Below are 22,834 nucleotides of genomic sequence, written 5' to 3' on the forward strand. Positions count from 1 at the left end.
GGTCATGAGAGATGATAATGTGGACACCCCGGTCGAGGTATATAGATGGCGACGGCGCTCAGGGCGCAAAAGAAGCAGTTAGATACTGCGGGAGGAAACATCAGCGATCTTACTTGATTTATGCTGCAAGGACAGCAATGGTACTTAGACAGGCATCTACTTAGGCCAGTTGAGCTTGGCTTTGCATTCGAGGTAGCAGGTGGCATCAAACATGATAATCTCATCCGTTATCATTGCATTTCTCGTGGGAATAGCACATCATCTATTAATTCTCGTGCATTGGTGAATGAAATGCAGATCGTACAACTCTGGTGCGGCAGCCACGGCTCTGGCAGCAGAAGCGTTCCTTCCTTGTCTACAATGCTCGTCGAGCTCTTTCTTGGTCACTTACCTCTTGTCTGCGACTTGATGCAAAACACTCTTGTGTCAATGTATTCGAGTGCATCCCCGTCCTTGCGCAGCGCCGAATTACGAAAATTTGGATCAGTCGCTTCGGGCCTTCGGATAACTTATGTTAGGGTTTATTTCCTCATCAAGCGTTGACTCTCACCATGTCCTCTCCTCTTGATGCCTGAACCTTAGTCATCGTCCTGCTTCCTCCTGACCACACAGAAAAGACTCATCCGCTACACAAGGATTGCAACATGCCAAGAATCAGATGTTCGACAACTCAACAGCAAGCTTTGCTAGTCGCAGGGCGATGCTGAAAGAGTCAGACGATTCGTCCGCAAATCTGCTCCAGAAAGTCCCGAGTCCGCGTGTGACTTACTTTCTAGCTTCATTAACGCTACATGCTCCCTGACCTTGGACATTCTCAAGCAGGCGGTCCGTGACCCTGACGCCGAAATGTCCAGAAAAGGTCCCTCAACCATCGGCACCACAAAATTCGACCCAGATATCCTTCTCACAGATTCCGACCTCCACACCCGAATCCACGAGAGTCTAAACACGAATGACTTCGCCACTGCCATCAAGACAGCATTCAGCCTACCACCAAAGGACGAATATACATACCACGCCACCGCGTCTGTAATCCTCGATCAAGTCCAAGCAGCCGTAACCGCCGGCCCAGCCAACGGTCTCCAAGCATGGTACCTCGACCCCGAACCCATCCACGACGAAGATGGCACAGAAAGGCGGAAAGTAAACTACCCGCCTCCAGCTGATATCGCAGCCTACGTCTCTCTATTCGACCCTGCGAAGCCAGCCGCAAACCTACTGAAAGGGTTCAAAGCCAATGCTAAGAAGGGCAGTCTGCGCGCCGGAATCGCGGATCATCTGAGCAGCAAACGGTACGTCCACCCCGACATCACCGTCCTGAAGCTCAAGAAGGGCGCCGAACACGACAATATCTACACTGATTTCTGGGCCTGGAGTTGTTTCAGTCTACACTGGGCTGGTCCAGACGCGAGTATCGCGGATTTACATCTGGGACATCATGTGCTCCCGGTGTTTATGCATCACTTCGGTTGTGCGTGTCCGAGCTATGAGAGCCTTGAGATCATTAAAGCTGTTAGTCAGGGGAGGTCAGTGCTTGACGTGGGGAGTGGGAATGGGTACTGGACGTATATGCTGCGGCGGCATGGCCTTGAGGTTCACGCCATCGACAACGGTCAGAGCATGTGGCGGACGCTGTGGATAGGTGACACGATCAATCAGGATGGAGCGAAGTATATGAAGAAGAGAACTGATGGTGGGAAAGATGATGTATTGCTTATGGTTTACCCGGTTGTGGGATTGGAGTTTACGACGAGTGTGTTGGATGCGTATAAGGGGGATGTTATATGTGTGGCGGGAACGCAGAATGGGAATGGGTATACTGGGTTCAAGGATGAGATGGTTGATTCGTGGATGGAGAGGGAACGGAAGGACTTTGAGAAGATTGTGCAGGTGCCGTTGCCTAGTTTTGCGGGGAAGGATGATGCGTTGTTTGTGTTTAGGAGGAGGAAGGGACAGACGGCGTGAATAAAGAGAATGGGCAATATCGTGGTGGCGGAAGCAGCTAGATGTGGTATTACGCCAGTGCAGCCACGACTCTTCTCTCCAAAGCAAACACCAAAGCGGACAGTCTGCCAAACCTCGCCAACGTACTTTCCTTGGATGAAGTCACAACGAGGCGACACGCTTCGTGCATGCGGTCGAGAGCGCATGATATATATGTTCAGATCCACAAACGCCACATCAGTAGCTACCTACACTACCACCTCAACACCCCCTCCCACACTCCCACAAACCCCTCCACAGCACCCACAAACCTCCTCACCTCCTCCTCCCCAATCTCAATACTCAGCGCTACAAACCCCCGCTGCGCCAAATATATCCCACTGTCAAGCATATGATGCCAGAACAACCCCCCCAACATCTCCCTCTCCGGCCCCGCAAAATGAACACACATCAGACTCCCCACACCCTTGACAAACATCTTCGGTGGGTGATTGGGGTTATCGATACGGTGTACCGAGTCGTCTGTGAGCGGTGCATCGGGGACAGTACACCCCTCGTATAGCTTGTGTGCACGCAGGACGTCCTCGATTGCGCTGCGCATCCGGTCGCCACGCTCATTCAATTCATCGAGCACCTCAACCGTGAGGATTTGAGAGCCTGCAACACCAGCGTGCATGCTGAAGACGTTGTTATTGAATGTGCCTGGGTGATCTAGCGTGCCGGTCCTCGGGTCAAATAGACTCATTATTTCATCTCGTCCACCGAATGCGCCGAAGGACATACCCCCGCCGAGGTATTTCCCCAAGGTTGTCAGATCGGGTGTTATGTTGTATGTGTGTGCCAACCCGTGGTATGAGAGGCGGGATGTCATTACCTCGTCGAAGATTAGGAGGGCGTTTTGTTCGTTGGCGAGTTGTCGGAGGGTGGAAAGGAAGGAGGGGGTGGTGGGGTAGCAGCCGCCGGAGCCGAGCATGGGTTCTACGAGGATTGCGGCGAGGGAGTTGGGCGGGAGGGAGGAGATGAGGTGGTTTGTGCCTTCGATGTCGTTGTATTTGGCGAGGATGAAGTCGTGGGGGAGGTTGATGGTTGGTTTGGAGGGGGAGGTTGGCTTGCCGGAGATGGTGCTGCCGTGGTAGGCTTTTTCGAAGATTAGGATTTTTGTTTTGGAGGGCGTGTCATGTGCGACTGCGAGGGCTGTGGCGAGGGCCATCATGTTTGCTTCCGTCCCGCTATTCACGAAGCGGACTTTTTGGATAGTGGGGAAGCGCGTGCATATGCTCTTGGCGAGGGTCTGCTCGATGGCCGAGTGGGCGCCGTAGTTCCAGCCCCTATTCATGGCAGTCTCGATTGCGGCGCGGATGGAGGGGTGGGAATGGCCGTAGATGCCGGCTGTGTATTCGCCTAGGAAGTCGACGTAGGTGTGGGCGTCGATTGTGGTTAGATGGCAGCTGCGGGCGGAGGAGATGGTGAGGGGGAAGGGGGTGGTGTGCAGGACTGTTCGGGTGTTGCCGCCGGGCATGTATTGGCAGGCTTCATCGTGGGATTTCTTGGAGAGGGGGTGGGTGGTTGTGTAGGAGGTAAGGGCTTGGTTGAGGGCGGTTTGGAGAGTTGTTTGGGTTGTTGGTGAGACTGAGATTGAGCCCATGGTGTTTGATGAGTTATGGTTCGCTCTGCCCGTGCCAGCTGTTGCAGTTCTTGGACTTGTGGGCTATAAACTACTTCTGCTGCAAATACCTCACTTTATTATAGGCTGATCTTGCTCTTGTTCTTACGTTGGTATGGCTTCGGCACGGGCCAGTGCGGTCCTCGTTGGCTCTAGGTTGACTTACTGTTGTATAGACATGTATGTTCTTGAGAAGCATGGCATTGTTACTGTACCGCCCTTGCCGTGAAGAAGATTTCGAATGGCTGTTCTTTCACCCACTGTAGATTAGGCATCGCAGAAGAGCGCCTCGTGCTTAAGCAGGGTCATCTAAAGCCCGCACACCAGCGCTCTTGGAAGTTTTAGCAGTACTCTAGGGAGCAGGCCGAATCCTTGTCAGGCACGACTAGTGGGAGCTTTTAGCGGTCATGGTGGATCGTTCTAGTCAAAGCCCTTAGCGTGTTTTAGGATGTCACTCAATGGCAGAGACATTGCATGGACAATTCTGCTGGTCACTGCATGTAAGACGAGCAACGCGTCAACCCAGCTCACCGCCATTACAGACGACGTTGCTATAAGAAGTATCTTTGCTGCCGCCCGCTCGACAAGTTTCTACTTTCACCTCTATTGCAAGTTGCACAATAAGCACTGATTAGCCAAGGAAAGCCCTACAGCTTGGCTTCTTCTAGGCGTGTTCCAGGGCTCCTCGGTTGGCAAAGCGGGGCACCCAGATTTCCCTGCTTCCGGACCTCCAGCCGATACTGATCACGATGAGTTTCTCAGGTCGTCGTGTTTCGATCCTGCGTACTGCACTCGGCAGTTCGCCTGAACAACAACAGAGGAGGTCGTCAATTTCTCAGAAGCAGGGTCCGAGCGAGAATGGTTCGTGTTGTCATATGCGAGCTTCACCACAATACAACTTCTGATACAAACTTGCAGAACTCAAATCGCCCATCCACACCGAATTCCGTCAGCATCCAGCTCACAAAGCCAACCATGCCGGTCTTGACACAAACCGTGCCAGCACCGGTGTAGTCTGGTAGAGCATTCCCTTTTCGCCAGTCACCAGAACTTCACCACTAACACCTGCCTCAGGACCACCGAACAAGCCTCTAAGCACGGCTTCTACGATCACCCAGAAGAATGGGCCAATCTTGGACAAGGCGCACCCGAAGTTGACGATGATATTGAAGGCTGCTTTCAGCGACCGTCTTCCATTCCAGTGTCCATGGTCGGTCGCGAGTATGGTCCCACAGCAGGAATCAAGCCTCTCCGAGCCGCAGTTGCGAACCTCTACAATGCGAACTACCGCAAGGGAAAGAGTTCGCAATACAGCTGGGAAAATGTGTGTATTGTGCCTGGTGGTCGAGCTGGGTTGATCCGGATTGCGGCTGTTCTGGGGAATGCCTATCTGGGCTTCTTCATTCCAGACTATACGGCTTACAATGAGATGTTGAGTTTGTTCAAGAATGTAAGCAAAGACACTGGATAGGCTGTCACCAAGGTCACCCTCGCGGAAAACATCGGGGCAGCCTCGAAGTCGATGCCTCTGCCAACATGCTGAGCTGGTACTAACATGTTTTCGCAGTTCGTTGCCATCCCTAGTCCATTGTCCAGCTCGGACAAGTACCACATTCACGCTGATAAGATCGCCGAAGAGCTTGCAAGAGGTACTTCGGTCATCTTGACCAGTAACCCAAGGAATCCTACCGGCCATGCGCTCAAAGAGGATGAAATGGCTGCCATACAGGACATCTGCCGAGACAGAGCTACACTGATCATGGACGAGTTCTATTCTGGCTACCGGTACGATGACAACTGCAGTGGATCAACGCTCTCTGCCGCATCGAACGTCGTTGATGTGGACGATGACGATGTTCTGCTCATTGACGGGTTGACGAAGAGATTTAGGTTGCCTGGGTGGTATGCAAATCTTCCTTGTTGGCAGCATCAATTCTAACGAGGGACAGGCGTGTGGCATGGATTGTGGGCCCGAAAGACTTCATTGCAGCACTCGGCTCATGCGGCTCTTACCTCGATGGTGGTACCAACGTCCCATTCCAAGAAGCAGCTATCGAGATGCTCGACCCACCGAAAGTGCAGAAAGAAATGGCAGCCCTGCAAACCCACTTCAAGATCAAGCGCGATTATGTCCTGGGGAGACTTCAAGCAATGGGCTTCAACAAAGGCGACCAAGATATTCCAGACTCGACCTTCTACATCTGGCTTGACCTCAGCACATTGGATCCTCCCATACCGAAATCATCCGGAATCGACATCTCGAACGGGTTGAGCTTCTTTGATGCACTGCTAAAGGAGAAAGCCATCGTTGTGCCGGGTATCTTCTTTGATCTCAACCCTGCCAAGAGAAGAGATCTGTTTGATAGTCCTTGCCATCACTTCGTGAGGATCTCGTATGGCCCAAAGATGGAGGTGCTGAAGATGGGTCTCGACGCGATCGAGCGTGTTGTCCGAAAAGCACGAGGTGAAGAAGGCATCTATGATCATGCTGTTAGCGACGAGCCTGGCGATATGAGTCCGAAGGCTATCAGGAGTAGACGTCTGGAAAGTCACTCGAATCATGGACATGGTGGAGATCCAGGTAAGACGAGGTGATGCAGCATGCACGATACAGCACAGAATCGTGGTGCACACAGTGCTTCGTTCGTATGCGGAGCAAATTCTGGGAATCGTTAATTGTCCTCCAAGCAGTTTCTGGGTAAGGCAAGTACCTCAATGGACTTGCTAGCATCGCAATCGCATTTTCTTCCTTTTCAATCTTTTCATCTCAAGGAAGAAAGCTTTGCTTCTTGGAAAGCAAAGTCTCCGGCAGAGAAGTCTGCTTCACCTTGAGCCAATCGACAGCATGTAACATGTTCTATCTGCGCGGCTCTTCGACCGGTGGCACTGCAGTCCTTTGACCACTTCCGACCATTCGAGACCACGACTAATCGTTGTGTGCGGCGTCGACGGAAAGTCAATCTCACCATGTGCGGCAATATGACGCATTGAACGAGACGCATCAACAATAGATTTCGCACTACTGTGTATGGTGCCAGCTTCGACATAGAGCACACCAGTTTTATGAAATACAACATCTCTGAACAAAGACCGAGCTTGATATTGCGATTCCAACATTGTGTCGAGCGTCCTACGTCGCTTCAAAATGCGCCTTCTCTTAATCGCTGTGGCTCTGAGCCAGCTCTACATTGCTTTGGCACAGAGCTCATCGAACACCACTTCCACCACATCAATCGCTGCCTCTCTGACCGAGATTGCCGCTAATGCTCGTGCAACATACCCCAGCGAAATCACCTCGACACTGTCCCCGGGCAACACTTCGACGATTAGTCAAACTGCAACAAATGCAACTTCATTCACAGGCTCGACCACGACGCCAAGTACATCGGCAACACAGACAACCTTGGTCGGCACTGGCACTCCCCAGAACAATAGCGTTCCAGACTCCGTCAAATGTAATGGCTACAATGACCTCTGCACCAGGAAATATAGCAACATCGCTTATGTTGTAGCGCACAACAGTCCCTTTGCTATCGACGGCAACATAGCAAGCAACCAGGCTCTGGATGTAACCACCCAGCTTAACGATGGCATACGTGGACTCCAGTTCGAAACCCACTATGTGAACGATACTGTCGTGCTCTGCCATACTTCCTGTGATCTTCTTAATGCTGGCACATTGGAAGCTTACCTTACCACTGTCCGGAATTGGCTCGAACAGCCAGCGAACCGCTTCGAAGTCATCACCATACTTATGGGCAACCAGGACTACATCGACCCTGGTAATTACACTGCACCAGTCGCGAATTCAGCATCATGGAATACGTATATACACCTGCTACGGACCCAATGGGCATCGACGGCTGGCCCACGCTGTCAGAGATGATCTTGACGAACAAGCGTGTTGTGATCATGCTCGAATACGACGCGAACCAACAACAAGTGCCCTGGTTGTTGAACATGTGTTCATACAAATGGCAGACGCCTTTCTCATCCACAAATCCAGAGTTCCCATGCACTGTTCAGCGGCCACCAAGTCAAGACCGGAACACCTCCGCCGACAGACTCTATCTAGCAAACCACAATCTCAATGCTGGTACGGAATTGTTCGGGCAACAGATTCTTATACCAAACACTGCCGCGATCAACAACACCAACTCAAATACAACAGATGAAGGTGCAGCTCTCACGACGATAGAGCAGTGCACAGGTGAGTGGGGTAGGCCACGCAACTTCCTGCTTGTGGGTTATTACAACTTTGGCAACTTCAACGGATCGAGCTTGGCGGCCGCTGCCAGAGCAAACAACGTAAGCTATAATACTAAGTCATGTTGTGGAAGTGAGAGGGTGGCGTCGGGGGCAAGTAGAGTGGTGGTGTCGTGGTTATGGCATGCGTTCGCATGTACGATAGCAGCATCCTACTGGCTGTAACGAGTCTGGTCAATTTTAACTACGGCAGCAGGTACCTCAACTGATTACGGTCGAATACTGCCAGGTCAAAATCATTGGCTTAGCATGGAATGGCAGTCGGCTCATGGAAGGGTTCGTTTCTCCTTCTTAAGCTCCGAGGAGCATTTGCTTCCCGAAGCTTGCTTCCACTGCCAGATTCAGTTAGCGCGGAGACGCTCACTAGCTTACTGGAGGGTTGCGACACGATTTAGTTCGTCCTTCTCGAATTCGAATATCAGCACCGTCTGATCTTCTATGACTGGCGACCCCCTCGCGAACATCTGGCCCAGCATGAACTCACTACTTGAAATTGAGACGGCAAAACTACTTCAGAGAGCAAATATTCTGCCGATCGATCAGCTCCGTGCTGCGATACGAAGTCTTATCAATTCCAAAGAGGCTGGCGCTTCTTGCTAGACAAGGTGTTGTGTCTTCTGCAATCCTGCACGTCGGCCATTGCTCGATACGCAGAGCATAGCACTGCGACTGCCACAAAGCACAGAGAGAACACCTCACATCCCAGCTTCGCCAACACATCCGCTACACCTTCGGAAGTGAACCGACCATCGAAGTGGGCAGCTGCAGTATTGAACAACGATGATATCGCAGTGAAAGCAGGCACCAAGCGAAGAGCTGACCAAGGCACTGCCGCTCCAACCACAATTGCGCAAAAAGCAAAAGCGAGCGTGCAGTCTCGGAGGGCCGCAACCAAAGTGGGAAGACTGCAATGAACTTTGCATACCTGGACCGCATCAGTCGGAGGAGACATGTTACTGAGCACTTGTGGAAGTGGTCGGTGTAGTGGTAAGTCCCAACACCTGGAGGGCCAGGAGACTGAAACACCAAGGATTGACCGCCTTGGCATTTACGTTAGTTGCTCTGGCCAATAGGCTTTGACGCTAAGACACCTTTGATACGCGCTTTTGTTTGCTTGACTTTACTCGAGGTCAACCAAGTATATGGCACGAATGTCCCAGCCATTCTGACATGCATGGCGACAGCGCGAAAAGGCAGATTGAGTAAGCATCTGGTACGCGACTTCCCAAACTGTTAGTTGGAGTTCACGCCTGCCCTATTACCAAAGTGCCTAAGATCTTGTCGCGAACGTTGAGCTTGTTGACTTCATGGCTGATCGCTACGACGCTGCCACTGGAGCAAGGCGTGCGCGTGTTGCCTTCAAACAGTGGCTGAAGAGTGAGGACGAAGAAGCTTACGAGCGGTGGTTGGAACTGTGTGTCGCAATACTACGGAACCGTGAAGAGCTTGCAGCTGGGATCAATTCGATGTCTTCCGGCGAAGACGGTTACGACGACTACGACGATTACAGGGCCATCATCAAAACCGCTCTACGCGCCGAAAAGTACGATCGAGAAGAAGACCTGCTTCTGAAAGCATTGGAGTTGTGGTTGCCAGATATCGCTGGGTTATATCCATCTCATGAGGACTTGGACCTTGTGGTAGCAGTCATGACACGTTTTGGGCTTGACAGGGTTAGCTGCGTGCTGGAAAGGATCTATGCTGTCGAAACGAACGTTTATGTCCAGTACAAGAGCCTACTGTGTTTATTCTCGCACTACCACGAGTACACTCAATCGCACCGAAAGCAGGACACTATTGGTACGAACACAGGCGCTGAGACAGGCCGGGAAGATACGGCGCGTGTTACACCCTTAACCGAGAGTCTGATACGATGGATTGAGAGCTACCTTGCCTCATCAGTCAAACAGGCGGACCCCAAAGAAGATGGCTTTGGCGATGGTCTTGGCTGGTTAATCGACGATTGCGAGGAGTCTATACGCGACGCAGTGGTCGAAGCCTGCATCGAGTCTATTCAGCGACCCAATGTTGATGTCGTCGCTGTACACCAGGTTCTGACTTGCTTGTCTTCGATAAATGACCACCAACACCGTGGTCGCGCTATCGCATCGCAAATCATACTGCAGAAGCTGCCGCATGATGCCAGCTCGGGCTCCGTTATCGTGGGTATTGCTGAAGCTTCCACCTCAATCTCCTCCGCCTCGTTCGCGAGATTCGCCCTTGTTCTACTCGGCGCCCCACAGATGCGCACCACAAAAGGCATAGCCTCATTATCACTGGTGCACATCCCAGCTCTTGCAGAACTTGCCAATATTTATCCCGAGCACAGATTCATGATGAACGCCCTTATCACGATCATTCTAGCATCGTACCTTGTCTTCGAGATCGGCCAAGAGCCACAACCTAACAATGACCTTCGCCGCCCACTTATAGATTTATGCTACGAGTGCCGAAGAGGAGGAACAACTTGTATCGTGTGTCCGACCCTGAACCATTTCCTGGCGAGTCCCACCGAGTCTAGGTTCGTCAGCTCGGAATGGGATAAGCGTCAGCGCCTGCATAGATTCGTTGCCTTCGCTAAAATTCCGGAAAGTATCGTCAAAGTCTGGACTGCGCCGACTAAGGAGTCAAGAAGCCATCAACTGAAGCTTAAGAAAGTCGACTATGGATCTGCGCAAGAGCATCAAGGCTGGCAAGAGAGGAAGATGGCTTTCATCACGGACACATGGCGAGTGGTTGAACTTCAATCCAATCGGTCCGATGAGCAGATCTTCGGATGTCTTTATCGAGCACTGGCTTCGGCGGACAAGCATAAGATCGAGACATTTCTGCAAGAGGTCATGACTAGGTCGTTGTCGAATTACCGGTTCGTCCTTGACTCAGGCTTGGCAAAGGAGTTCAGGCAAAGCTCGACCGAAATCATACGTCAGCGCGGTGGCAGTGTCGTGTCCAGAGGTCTGAGCTCTACAGCCCACAACAGAAGCGACGACACGCTCTCAGCTGATTCCAGAACAGTCTTCGTTGTCGCGAACTCGGAGTCGCAGCACATTTCATCAGGAGCCACCAGAACTCGCTCGGTCACTATCACACAGTCCGAGTTCGAAACGTTCATTGCCAAACCCTATGGCGAAACACTCATTGAACGCCTTGCCATTCCAAATGCTACAGTCCCAGTCTCAACTCGCCAGCAGCCAAGGATTCTCCCACCACCCTGCGTACCTCTGCCTCTACCACATCTCATGCCTCGGCGCCATTGGCACAACAGAAGCTGGCCAACGCTTCATGGCAGAATCGAAATGTATATCCTTGCTTGAATCCACATGGTCGAAAAAATTGGCAGCCACCGCCCAAGGTGCCTGCTCCGAGACCGATGCCACATGAAATGCCTGAGGCGCTGAGGAATGCACGCGCACCCGCCACCCGGAAGAGGCCTGCCACAAGTATCGATCAACGCAATGGTGACAGCGGCGGCAGCAGTGGGAAGCGCCTCAAAGTCTCTGGAACCAGGTGTGGCAAGGAGAATGCACCGGCCATGACAGAGCCAAGGCCATGCGATCGGAGTGTCGAGGTCGTCGACTTGACGTGATCGGAGAGGATGCCTGTGTCCATGCACAACATCTCGCGCAGTCTCATACTAAACAACGTGCATAAAGCTCAATTACTGCGTGACAAGTTTTCTCCTCTGTTAAGCAGTGTTTTCAGTAATCCGTTCACTACATTTCAGCGGCTATCACGATCTACTCGATGATGGCGGAGCCACAAACGCCGAAGTTCTCAGACTACACGAAAGCGACGACTTGTGCCTGCATGGCAATTTGTTTTCCTTTGTGCAACAGTATCAAAACATATGGTTGATCCGACATTTTTGCCCGAGTACAGTCTTTCTTGTCTGGTCAGAGCTGTGCTGGAGCTAAGTCGTACCTGGAGGTGCTGGACATGGCCGGCCCCACAGTGCCGCACATCGCGCACTATCGCGTATGTTCGCTGTGATGCCCATCTCAGATTCAAGTGCATCTTCAGCACCAGCTTGACCCTTCCCATCTCCTTGCCTGACCTCACTGATGTAATTAGCCGTTGGCTCATAGTGGTGCATCAGTTCTGGATAAACAGAGACACAGTTGATCTTCTTGTTCATACATCCAGTTCTGAGACGTATGTCGAAACCTTCATCTTGGCCTTGACCTGACCAGTCTAGCACGTTGGTGACGGTCTTGCGGTTGATCGCATAGGCAAACGAACACACAAGCCCTGCGCCGTGTTGCACATAACGAGTCTTCTCAGGCATGGAAGTGACATAGTCCTTCATCCATCCAGTATACAGTTCCCCATCACGAACTGAAGGATCCCAATATTCATGTCTTGGAGAGTTTCTGTCGTATGGCCCTCCGCAATGGCCGAACCAGAGTATGTCCCAGTCCAAACCGTAGGGGCGAGGATCACTGGCTGGTGTGCCCGTGAAGTCGCGAATTGCGCGAGACAGCAGTTTCATCTGTTCTTTCACGCTGATATCCCAGTCAACATCATCTTCTATGATCAGCGCAGTCTCGAAGTCACTAGCAACAGCGAACTTGATCAAGTCTAGATGCGCTAGCCACGCCGTTGCTGATCCTGTGGGAGGATGATTCACATCATCGGGCCCTATGCCCTGGAATGCGCTTATCAGGCTCTTGGGATTGTTCGGTTGAGGTGGAATTTGGAGCTCGATGTCGGTGAGCCTAGCAGCGGCCTCGAGGCCTCGGGTACGCCAACTTCGGTGGTGGGACAGCACAAGAATCTTCTCGAACTATTGTCATCGTCAATAACCTTCCCATCGTCATTCTCGGTCTGCTTACACCAAGTGTTGTGTTTGCAGCGGCGTCCTCGGGCAGGAGTGCATGGTTGATGTTATATCCTTGCGATATATTGCCCCAACCACTATTTTCAAAGAGAAACAGAATGAAAATAAACAGGACTGCACTACTAGCCAAAACCCACCGCCATAGTGCATTAAATCCTACAGAGAGCATAACGAAGTGAGTACCACCCAAGCACAGAGTCTGAACAGTCCAGCACAGAGTCTGGACAATCCAGTACTGACGAACACACACGGGCTTGCACGCTGACGGCCAGCCAAAAGCTAAGTGAGATTCTCGGTATGCTTGAGCTGCGAGGCTATTCAGAGCAATCTACAGTATGTGGTCCGAGGCACACAACCTTTCAGGATTATTGGAGAACCTTCTGAAGAGGAAACGTGCTGTTCACGGAGTGCCACACTATGGTCACAAAGGAAAGTGGATGGCGGGCTGGGTCCTTTGTCCAGTACTGACTAGCATCTGTTTTCAGACTCGGTTCTTTGTACACTTCTACAAGGTGTTGGGCGTGTCTTTTAGGAGAGAAGGCTCCACGCGCGCCTGCCAGATTGCTTGTAAGGTGGGTCATGTCTTCGTTGAGGACTCCTAATACGATATAGGATTCATGGCTCGTTTGTTTTCGGAAGTAAGTGCACACGCGCTTCGATTCAACTGCCAGCGCTGGCAACTGCGCAGCCAAAACTACGCAGGTCGCAGCTTCATGTTTCGAGTTGCGTTGCTGCGCTGCGAAGTTTTGGGTGGAGTATGTCTCAGCTGTTGTATACCTAATACAGTGAAGCTTTCTTCTTATCTAGCTCTGCCACACGTGATTTTGACGGGGAGAAGGGGTATCACAGCATCACGTGCTTGACAGCTAGGGGTTAGCTCGCAGTTTATAAAACTGCACATCGCAGCGCAGCGAAAAGTTAACGCAACTGCGCAGTTGACAGCGCCGACGCTATCATAGAGCTTGTCACCGGCTGGACGCCCAACGAAGGCTCAAGAGGCGATGAACGAAAGCTCAACAAGGATCCTGTAAAACAACAGGATGCATTCGAAGTTTTCCAATTCAGGTCACATTGAATCCAGCAAAAGCGTTAGAAGCAAGTGCGAGCGTCTGGTATCCAGCAAATCTACTTCAGCGCAAAGCCTCGTGCGTATAACCCGCTCTACTGGTCGGCAGACCCTCAAACACACTTCACAGCTCCTGTGTAAGCGGAGGAGCATTCAGGTCTTCTTGCTCATCCAGCCAGTTCTGCGCAGCTCTTTGACCTCGATATACAGGATTCTGATGAACGTCGCTTCAAGCTCTAGGTCCTTTGAACCTGATTTTATCGAGTTTATGTCCCGCAAAGCGCAACTGTGTCTATGCCTCGTGATGAACGACAAGATCTCGGATAGCTGCTCAGCATACGAAATGCTGTTGCTCTACGCCTTCGGCGGCTGATGTGTCGTGTGTAGCATCGGAGCTTCGTGCTGCAGCTCACCTACCCAGCAATCAGACTTGGAAAAGTTGGCAAATGCGTGGTATGGACAACGACAATCCAAGGATAACAATTGTTTGGTGTTGTCGCAGCAAGCAGCGAGCTCAGAGGATGAAAGAAGAGGAATTTCAGCGTCTTCGTTATTGTGTCTTCTCCATCTTCATTGAGAGCAGTGTTTCGATATCCTTCACCATGAACAACCTTCAGCTCTTCTACAGAAATGCCAAGAGTCAGTAACATTATTCATCAGGTGGTGCACTGTCAACTAACTAGAACACCTAGGGAGAGTCACCTATGAGCTATTGAAGAAGTTCATCCAGAATGGACAGCATGCAGACGACACTGCCTTAGGCCCTGGCGGCTTCGAGGCTGCTTGGCGTCATGTCCTTGGTGGTATCAATCCCGGTATGTGACAGTCAACTCTGAGCATCTAGCTTTGCTGACCCTTCCGGTAGCACTTGAAACTATCCCCTCTCAGGAAGTCCTGCAACGTCTTGATGCTGAGTTTCAGACTGGTACGTAAAGCTCCCCTGATGTATGCTTGACGTTTGCTGATGTCTCTTCTCCTCAGCCGAACAAGCCTTAGCAGATTTTCGGCCGGCTGCGTGGTCCCGACTGCTCTTTCAAGCAAGATCTGGGCAGTTTCCCGCAAGCATGCGACGAGCAGCCTCACAACTTGCCTTCGAAACGTTCCCAAACATCAAGTCTCAAGCGACTGAGGTGGAACTCTTTGTTGGCCGCGCCACAGATCGAACACCGCAGCAGTACGAGACGAATGTGATTAGGGCATGGAATGAGATGGAGCTTCGGGGCACAATTCACTTTCTCTACAACAAGGTTATGGAACTGGCAGACTTGTGGCAGAATCGGGCTCCGAACCTAGGAAGACCGCCTCTTGATCAGTTGCTGTTGAACCTCTGAAGATATGGTAGCCAGACTATGCCGTCTTGGTCGAACGAGGTATTGGTGAGCAGCGAGCAGAAGAATGTTGGGCATGATATTTTGCATGTAGCGCAATGGTTGGTGACAGGCAAATGCATTCTATGATTGAATTGATTTTATTCGTGCACAGAGATATGAGAATCTCTACCCTTTACAGTGATGATGCTAGAGCAGTGGTGTGTGCTGGAATCTGGTCGAGGCAAGCCCGTCTCGAGGCGATGCTTGCCCCTGAACCCCGAGCGCGTGCTCCTAAAACAGGTTAGCTCAATTTAGAGCGCGACTTCCGAAGCGCGTTCCTTCTACTGCTCACTATTAGATCCTTATGAAGTGCTTATGAAAGTTTGAGCATTGATGCATTGTAGTTCGAGCTCCAACTTGGACCAAGGCAATATAGAACTAACATTATTATGACAGACTTGCCGCCGATCAAGCTACTGGGCTTGACTGCTGCGGGGCATAACGCGCTCGATCACGAACTTACCTGGCGGCCACATGCTGATCTTCGTCTGATCCTCAAGAAGCTGTGTAGCGAAGAAGCGGACGTCGCGACAAGAATTCACCGCGTGCTCTGCCAACAGAAAGCTCCGCCTTTAGTGAGCCCTAGTCGCCAACCTGGCATGACCATGAACTCAGTCACCCCAACGAATCATTCTGACAAGGATTATGTCATCTCAAGGAACTCATTATGGTCATCAACAGCGCTGGACGATCATGCCAACGACCAAGAGACCAGCAACAAGCGCAGGCGAATTGACGATACTAATGCCGCCTGGACGACAAGTGGTGAAGTGAGCAGCACCTTGCCCACCAAGGATACATGCTGCGTCAACTGTGGCGAGCTCTTCAATAACAACCTTACATCGGACCAAGATCTCGAGTGTCTCTACCATACAGGAAATCTCGAGCAAGTGGATGAGTATTGGGAAAATGTCAGCGAGTACCACGACGGAGCACTGTTCGATGTCGTTGAGGAGCGTAATGAGCACCCCGAAGGTGTAATGTGGGATTGCTGCGGTAAGACGTGGAGACACGATGGCTGCAGCCAGGGCAGGCATATTCCTCCTTTGCTAGGTAGGACGATGACTCAACAAGCCTACCTACAGAACGAGGAGAGAGCTGTGAAAGCTCGCGTTGAACAGCAACGTCAATTTGCAGAGTCCTTGAAGGCTAGCATGGCATCTAGGAATCCTCGCCGTTGAGTTTGACCAGTCCAATCAGTCTGTTATGGATGCTATGGGACTCAATGCTGGTGCTGCTCGCACCCATGCCCACCACTGTTTGCGAGCAGGCAAAGGACGTTCGAGGTGAACAACACCAAACATCCATGTGGGAAAGGACACTCAATGTGGACGGTCGCAACCAGGCGATCCTACATCTCACGACTCTAGCTCAGCGAAGACACGGTACACGTACTTGACGTGCACGAAAGCCACAGTTTGAACGCCGCAGCTAGTGTTGCAAATATCACAGCCACACGAGTCATGGTACCCGACACGAAACCAGGGATGGGTCAGAACAATGGTGGCTCCTAGGACAACCAGGGCACGAGAGACAACTTGTCCAGAAATGCCATTAGCACTACGCAAATTGTGATGTGCTTGGATGTCCAAGGCAATAACCCCGAATACGAAGGCGATCATTGCCTAGGCTGTCATTGGGAGCTGGACAAGAACTGATCGGCCTCCACAGGGAGGTCAAGCGGTGCTCGATACCCTTCCACGAATATTAAGTGACGTGAGCATGTCAGGTAACAGTCATGAACTGAGTGCAACGATAGTAAAATGTAAAGACCGAATTGCCGGGGCCATCGCGAATTTGCCGGGGACTGAGTAGCCGCAGCATGTTCGTGCGGCACATTCACATCAGTGTTTTAGAGTCAAGTGTCTCGTCGAGAAAACCCCTTTATTCAAGACATCTATTCTCCGAAACAATCAGACAAAACAATCAGCTCAACCATGCCACACATGAAGGAACATGCCTCCAGCCGTCGGACAGCCTCAAACATCTCTCAGCTCCTGATCAAGCGGAATCACAAGATCATGCTCCCGAGCATATTCATCTCCCGCCATCTCCACGAATTTCACATAAAGGAACCGAACAGCACCCTGAAGCTGATAGGCTGCCCAAGCCTCCTCTGTCGCTGCCTCCCATTGCCCTGGTGTCTGGTCCTCAACGTATTCAACGGCATGGGTCAAGTTCGCCGCGTAGGAACCTTGCGCGGTGGAGGTTTGAGAGAGGAGATATTGACGTGCATCATTGGCAAGTCGTTGGGCGGCACGATGAACGGTCTTTGGCAATGCTTGCTGAGTAGCGAGATCGATGAGTCTGTCCCACATGTCGGGCGGAAAATTGGTGCCTGTATGAATGTCAGGGTCGAGGATCGCTAGATACGTTATGAGACTTCAACACATACCATTATCAAAAGCGGTCTTGAACTGTGCAAGAACGTGTTGTTCACTTCCGGTTGTCAGAAATGCTGAACGGGATTATTAGCACTATGGCCTCAACACTACTCTTCCGTCAAGACTTACCTGAATTCAGAGGAGCAAGAGTGTATCGCCAGGCAGGAGAGAACCCTTGAGCGGGCAACGAATCAGCAGGGTGTTGTCCATCCTCGATAATCTTCTTGATGAGGTAATATGTGACTTGCCCTGCGGACGCAGTGGATTAGCCTTCGAAGCTTGCGGTACTTGAGTCTTCTGGTGATACATACTCTTTGCTTCAGCAGGAAAGGTGCTCATGACGAAAACCTTTGGATGAAGAGCCGGAAATTCATGATTGGGCTCCTTCAAGAAATACCTGAACTCACTGCTTGCTATCATGTCAGCAAGCTGATTGTTGTATTGTCCATCATGTAGATGCAATTGCTAGCAAGCTAAAAGCTAGATGTCTCGCGATAGAGAAACACAAGGACGATCGCGCGTGCACGACACAGAGTATCGAAGCCTCACGCGTCTCTGTTGATCGGACAGAAGAATTGGCAACGAGACGGCTTTTCTAATCTTGAGTGCTTTCACAATCAAACTTGAACGTACATCAAACCGCGATGCTAATTGAACTGATCCAAGACTCTTTGCGTCCTGGTAGAATAGCCGGTGGTCGTCGATGGGCACAGATGAGCTTTGCGTAACGATGGCTGGAACGCCCTCTCCAGAGCTCAGTGGCCGTCCACCTGCACCATGGTTGGTTTTTTGTTGTGGTAGTGAACCCTTGCAGGCTGTCGTCGTTGCTAAATCTGTTGTTGCGGTCAGCAGTTATGTTCATGCATCTGTTGCCAGGTTTTGACGGTGTTTGCTCAGAGCTTCAGACAAGGGAAGCATTCATGCTGTTGGGGATGGACAGGATAGCAAAGAAGATTACGGGGAAGCTTCACTCGTACACAGACCATTGACACGCAGATCGCACGGAGTAATGGGTGCTACCGTCATGCTCTTCACTGCATGCAACTGCTTCCTACCGTTTGAGTCTCATGTACGAGTTAACGTACCAAGGCCGCAGAGTACAGTACACCTTTTTTTGCCTTCACCAAACCCGAATTGTACACAGGAGACCATCATCGGCCTCATCACGCTTCGCTCGATCATGTCCTCAGATCTCCTGCAGCCGCTCTTCCCACGGATTGTCATAATCTTCCGCTGTCCTCGGATAAGTTATTGCGTACTTACCCAGCTCGGCAAACTTGACCAAGAGAAAGTGTATGGTGGCTTGAAGTTCGAAGCCGTCCAATGTTTCAGTGGTGGATTCCTCCCAATCCCTTGGAGTCACAGTCCAGACTTTGAATATCGCATCTTCTAGCAATTTGATCCAGTTGATAGGAGCATTGTCACGCAGAGTATGGTACGCCGACTGCGAAAGTGCATCAGCAGCCTTGTAAAAGGTTTGAGGGAAATCTCCGGCCATCTTGAGGAGATCGAGCCACATATCTTGTCGGAATCTGGTACCTGACGTCGAGGAATGTAAGTGTATGTGGGTGCCAGTCTCGACAGGATGACATACCTCTATCCAGGTCACGCTTGAGATCCTGAAGCGACAACTCTGAGCTTTGTTTGTTAACGTCTACTCGTCATAGTCAGATCCAGGCAAGGAGTGTTCTGAAATATTCTCATGATACTTACCGACCACCATGTTCCCGGCCACAAAGCGCCACTTGTCCATGAACCGCTCATTGCGATCTTTTTCGGCGTCATGCACTCCATGCTGGACGAAATGCTCAAGCAACTGGTAGATGACATATCCTATAGACAAGCATCCTCATCAGTCATGACTTCCTGTTCAGTGGGCCCTACGCCTACCTTTTGCTTTGTCATAGAACCTCCTCATGATGCTATTGCCGCCAACACAGTGGTGAAAAGAGACAGCTGATCTAGATGGTCAACTCCAATGTTCGGGGCTGCTGTGCTAGATGCTCGCATCGTACTCAGTCTGATTCCGTCAGCAAGCTCCTCGCAGGGCTGTCACGCTGTCGCTATCAAGCACATCTGATACATCGATCCGGATCCAGATTGCTCCCAGTAAGTCACTTGCATTGCCAGTCGTCTCAAGCAATCAGCTGTTCTTTCTGGGATGCTTGCAACGCCTGAACAGCATCAAGACGTCACCTCTGGAGGCCGCCATGGGTCGATACAGATATTGAGCCAAAGTAAGGAGCTTTTGTCAGAGAAACGCATCGCGATGGAGCGGCCGCACCTGCCTGTATTGATTCGAAGTCCAATGCCTTCAGCCTGGCACCCTTGATGGCTGTTTGGGTCGAATGAGCATGCCTCCTGTTCACCCTTCCTCAGTCACTGACTCTCTCACTTGCACTCCCACCATCGACACATCAAGCACATATAGGCTTGATACCAAGATTTTGCCTCTCGAATCGCCACATTGTGTCACAGGCCAGATTGCTAGCCAATCTTTTGGATGGTTGGTCTAGTTAGTTAGCCCATCCATCCATAATGCCCATAAAGTTCCCCGCCAACGTGTGATGCTTCTGCATTACTCTGGCTCCTCCCATCAGGCTAGCAGTCTGACCTCTGGCACAATCTGGCGATTCCGGAGTTCGAGCCCGCCCTCACACCCAATTCAAACGCGCAGTAATGCTACCACCAAACGCCTAGTGAAGGCGGTCTCGAACCCCGACGGAAATCAGTACACACTGGCAGGCTGACATCTGTGCCACGTGGGAGGGTACTGATTTAGGCTCCCGTCCAGCCATCTGGTCCGTGCCGGTACTGAGTTCGTGACTCACATATCGAATCCGCGTCGACGGTGGAGGTGCGTATAAGTAAGGTCGTCTCTCACCGGAGAGATTAGGGAAAATTTGGATTACGGAACCTAGCTGGAACCGTGATATTTAAGGTTGAAGTCGATAAGGACGTAGGTCGCTGTTTAGGCGACTGAACCTTTTCTTCCTTTTTTTTCGATCGTGATAGAACTTTGTACCAGTAATCGGCTTAGAGCATAACTCAAACGTGCTTCGAAAAGTGACAACGTGACGTTTCCATAACATCACACCTTCCCACGGTCATACGCTGTATCGATATGATGCGTTCCCACGCCCATGCTTTGCCAGTTATACGGGCTTTGTTGCTGTACTGGATTGTAGTCTCCATTCCGACTGCCGGCATTCCACGAGTTCTGCCTTGCATAAGGACTCACACGCTCATACTGCTGTGGGAACCAGGTATTCGTTGGCGCCCGGCCTGGCGAGAAGTTCGCTCCAAGTATCGGTGTTTCAAAGCCATCATCGCCATACGACAGCTCGGGCGTAGGCATAGATGAGAAGGTACTGCTCGGTGTGCTCTGGATACTGATGCGATCCCCTTTTTGATCGGTAGCCACCTTTGTTAATGGGACTGCTTCGCTGGTCATTGCGCCACTAGCCATAGTAGAACTCAGCCTCTTGCGGATATCTGGTCTTGACGTTGGTCTATCATCACTCTCCTTCCGAAGCGTGTGCAACATCCAGTCAAGCTTTGACTGTGGTGTCTTCTCGAGTCGAGACCAATTTCGAAACAAGAAGATCCAGTAGTTGAACAGGCCGAAGAGCACGATACCAGCCGCGACTGTGCAAGCAATCAGACATGGAAGACTGATCTGTGCCACATCGACGTGGACGGAGATGGTGCGGTGCGCAGAGGGGGCGTTCGACGTATCTTTTGTGATAACATAGGCTTGATAGAACATCGCCAACTCCTCGCCTTCAATGATCGTGATGTTGACCTTGCGACTTGACTCTCGGCGGAAGCGATTGGCGTAGTGCTGGAGGTAAGCGCTGGCTTGTATTTTAGCATCGACAGCATCGGGATAGGCGCCCCATTCGGCCAAGTCCTCGGTCGGGCGATTGCCAAGCGATCTGCGCAGGCGACAAGTCATGCTGGTATAACTTGCGGCGGCAATATCTCCGGGACCGATATCGCATTCGTCTGGTACGGTCGCGTTACTACCTTGAAAGTAATATGCAACAGTCTGGACGGTGAGATCAGTCCAGAAGTCGTCTGTCCCATCGTTGTATTGCACGCCATGAAAGAAAACGAGCCAATCGGCCAAGACTTGATCGTTACTCCACCAAGTGCTGTGGTAATACGTGTCGTCCTTATCAAAATCCCAGCCTGACCAGTTATCCATCACGAAAGGCGTCTGTGTCCAGAGGAAATTAGAGCAATCGTCTGACGCGACAGGGTCAGGAATTGGTGTAGATCTGTTGTACTGGCAGTCCATGGCCCAACTGCTATTCCATTGCGCTTGGCTGTACTCCCAATACTCGGACTGATCTGGAATATACTCCGGAATCTGTGTTTGCGGGAACTGAGCTCGTTGTAGGTTGAACATTGTAAGATTTGTCTCGACTTCGGCGAACTGCTCGACGTCAGGTAAGGTACACCACTAGGTCAGCTCACCTACAGGGAGATTCCCATAGTTGCGTCGTGCTATAGTGCCATTGACTTCCACATCTCTTACTACCGTGCCGTAGCGCGTCGAGAAGCGGGCAATGAAACCAGACATCAGGGTCGCGACAGTAAGCAACATAACGCATACGACTTGGAGCAGCAGTCCATGATAGCGCCGTGTGAAGAGCTCATGCCGTAAGAGCCAGATGACATCGATGGACTCGCCGATGGTGTTGAGACTCAACAAACGGTATGCTGCTACTTCCCTCTTCTGGGTGACACGACGAGCAGCAAGAAGCCAGCAGTATCGCACGAGGACGAATATACCTCCAGCGCAAAGGAAGGCGATACACACGTTGAGGCCAGCTTGAACATCCTGAAGTTTCCAGCCGACCTTCAGCGATATCCAGCGAGTCATGTTGGTGGTGTCAATCCCGGGGCTGGGCAGCGGCGACGATGTAGCTGAAGAAGTCAGGCTCGGGATGGGGTGTCCTTCAGGACTTCGTTGTACAAACCGCCATGCGCAAGCTCGATCTCAGCTTCTTCAGGTGCTGCAGGTCGAGTCGCTTAGCAAGGTGGCGGCCGTTCTAGCCCAAGTAGTGGGTCTTAGAAGCCTCAAAGGCACGATTGATCGGGTTGAAGAAGACTTGCGACTTCGTGCTGGCGAGACTGGTTCCCAAAGCACGAGCACAGTTCGCGACAGTTGATGCCCTCACTTTTCCTTGTCTCCCAGTTCGTGTCGCGAGCAGCATGCTCATCTGGGACGCCATCGCTGTGAAGCACGGAAGTGACAGCTCGAGGTGGCTGAACAGATTGAGGTCGAGATTTCTT

At 51.4% G+C, this 22,834-nt stretch overlaps 10 protein-coding genes across 10 annotated transcripts; 6 read left to right on the forward strand and 4 right to left on the reverse strand.

Annotated features, from left to right (window-relative positions):
* Nucleotides 1-846: 846 nt before the first annotated feature.
* Nucleotides 847-1,965, forward strand: PMZ80_001474 (uncharacterized protein; the record flags this gene model as incomplete). The annotated part of the gene is made up of 1 exon (XM_064869917.1): nt 847-1,965. The coding sequence occupies one exon, from the start codon at nt 847-849 to the stop codon at nt 1,963-1,965; it is 1,119 nt and encodes a 372-aa protein (XP_064735414.1).
* Nucleotides 1,966-2,197: 232 nt separating this feature from the next.
* PMZ80_001475 (uncharacterized protein) lies at nt 2,198-3,589 on the reverse strand (the record flags this gene model as incomplete). The annotated part of the gene is made up of 1 exon (XM_064869918.1): nt 2,198-3,589. One exon carries the CDS (start codon nt 3,587-3,589, stop codon nt 2,198-2,200), a length of 1,392 nt encoding a protein of 463 aa, XP_064735415.1.
* A 767-nt stretch (nt 3,590-4,356) lies between these two features.
* Nucleotides 4,357-6,202, forward strand: PMZ80_001476 (uncharacterized protein; the record flags this gene model as incomplete). The annotated part of the gene is made up of 5 exons (XM_064869919.1): nt 4,357-4,468; nt 4,526-4,625; nt 4,682-5,057; nt 5,175-5,509; nt 5,557-6,202. 5 exons carry the CDS (start codon nt 4,357-4,359, stop codon nt 6,200-6,202), a joined length of 1,569 nt encoding a protein of 522 aa, XP_064735416.1.
* Nucleotides 6,203-7,423: 1,221 nt separating this feature from the next.
* On the forward strand, nt 7,424-9,079 carry PMZ80_001477 (uncharacterized protein; the record flags this gene model as incomplete). The annotated part of the gene is made up of 3 exons (XM_064869920.1): nt 7,424-7,915; nt 8,070-8,149; nt 9,058-9,079. 3 exons carry the CDS (start codon nt 7,424-7,426, stop codon nt 9,077-9,079), a joined length of 594 nt encoding a protein of 197 aa, XP_064735417.1.
* Nucleotides 9,080-9,180: 101 nt separating this feature from the next.
* PMZ80_001478 (uncharacterized protein) lies at nt 9,181-11,187 on the forward strand (the record flags this gene model as incomplete). Its single annotated transcript, XM_064869921.1, has 1 exon — nt 9,181-11,187. The coding sequence occupies one exon, from the start codon at nt 9,181-9,183 to the stop codon at nt 11,185-11,187; it is 2,007 nt and encodes a 668-aa protein (XP_064735418.1).
* A 596-nt stretch (nt 11,188-11,783) lies between these two features.
* On the reverse strand, nt 11,784-12,853 carry PMZ80_001479 (uncharacterized protein; the record flags this gene model as incomplete). The annotated part of the gene is made up of 2 exons (XM_064869922.1): nt 11,784-12,656; nt 12,848-12,853. The coding sequence occupies 2 exons, from the start codon at nt 12,851-12,853 to the stop codon at nt 11,784-11,786; spliced, it is 879 nt and encodes a 292-aa protein (XP_064735419.1).
* A 1,525-nt stretch (nt 12,854-14,378) lies between these two features.
* Nucleotides 14,379-15,107, forward strand: PMZ80_001480 (uncharacterized protein; the record flags this gene model as incomplete). The annotated part of the gene is made up of 4 exons (XM_064869923.1): nt 14,379-14,415; nt 14,469-14,591; nt 14,642-14,701; nt 14,758-15,107. 4 exons carry the CDS (start codon nt 14,379-14,381, stop codon nt 15,105-15,107), a joined length of 570 nt encoding a protein of 189 aa, XP_064735420.1.
* A 428-nt stretch (nt 15,108-15,535) lies between these two features.
* On the forward strand, nt 15,536-16,327 carry PMZ80_001481 (uncharacterized protein; the record flags this gene model as incomplete). The annotated part of the gene is made up of 1 exon (XM_064869924.1): nt 15,536-16,327. One exon carries the CDS (start codon nt 15,536-15,538, stop codon nt 16,325-16,327), a length of 792 nt encoding a protein of 263 aa, XP_064735421.1.
* A 798-nt stretch (nt 16,328-17,125) lies between these two features.
* On the reverse strand, nt 17,126-19,448 carry PMZ80_001482 (uncharacterized protein; the record flags this gene model as incomplete). The annotated part of the gene is made up of 10 exons (XM_064869925.1): nt 17,126-17,484; nt 17,542-17,604; nt 17,660-17,779; nt 17,842-17,878; nt 17,938-17,943; nt 18,164-18,363; nt 18,794-19,069; nt 19,125-19,184; nt 19,244-19,363; nt 19,421-19,448. 10 exons carry the CDS (start codon nt 19,446-19,448, stop codon nt 17,126-17,128), a joined length of 1,269 nt encoding a protein of 422 aa, XP_064735422.1.
* A 1,173-nt stretch (nt 19,449-20,621) lies between these two features.
* On the reverse strand, nt 20,622-22,421 carry PMZ80_001483 (uncharacterized protein; the record flags this gene model as incomplete). Its single annotated transcript, XM_064869926.1, has 2 exons — nt 20,622-21,971; nt 22,017-22,421. The coding sequence occupies 2 exons, from the start codon at nt 22,419-22,421 to the stop codon at nt 20,622-20,624; spliced, it is 1,755 nt and encodes a 584-aa protein (XP_064735423.1).
* Between the last annotated feature and the right edge of the window lie 413 nt (nt 22,422-22,834).

This window comes from Knufia obscura (assembly GCF_036327395.1).
Source record: "Knufia obscura strain CCFEE 5817 isolate CBS 148926 chromosome Unknown scaffold_1, whole genome shotgun sequence".
NCBI classification, from domain to species: domain Eukaryota; kingdom Fungi; phylum Ascomycota; class Eurotiomycetes; order Chaetothyriales; family Trichomeriaceae; genus Knufia; species Knufia obscura.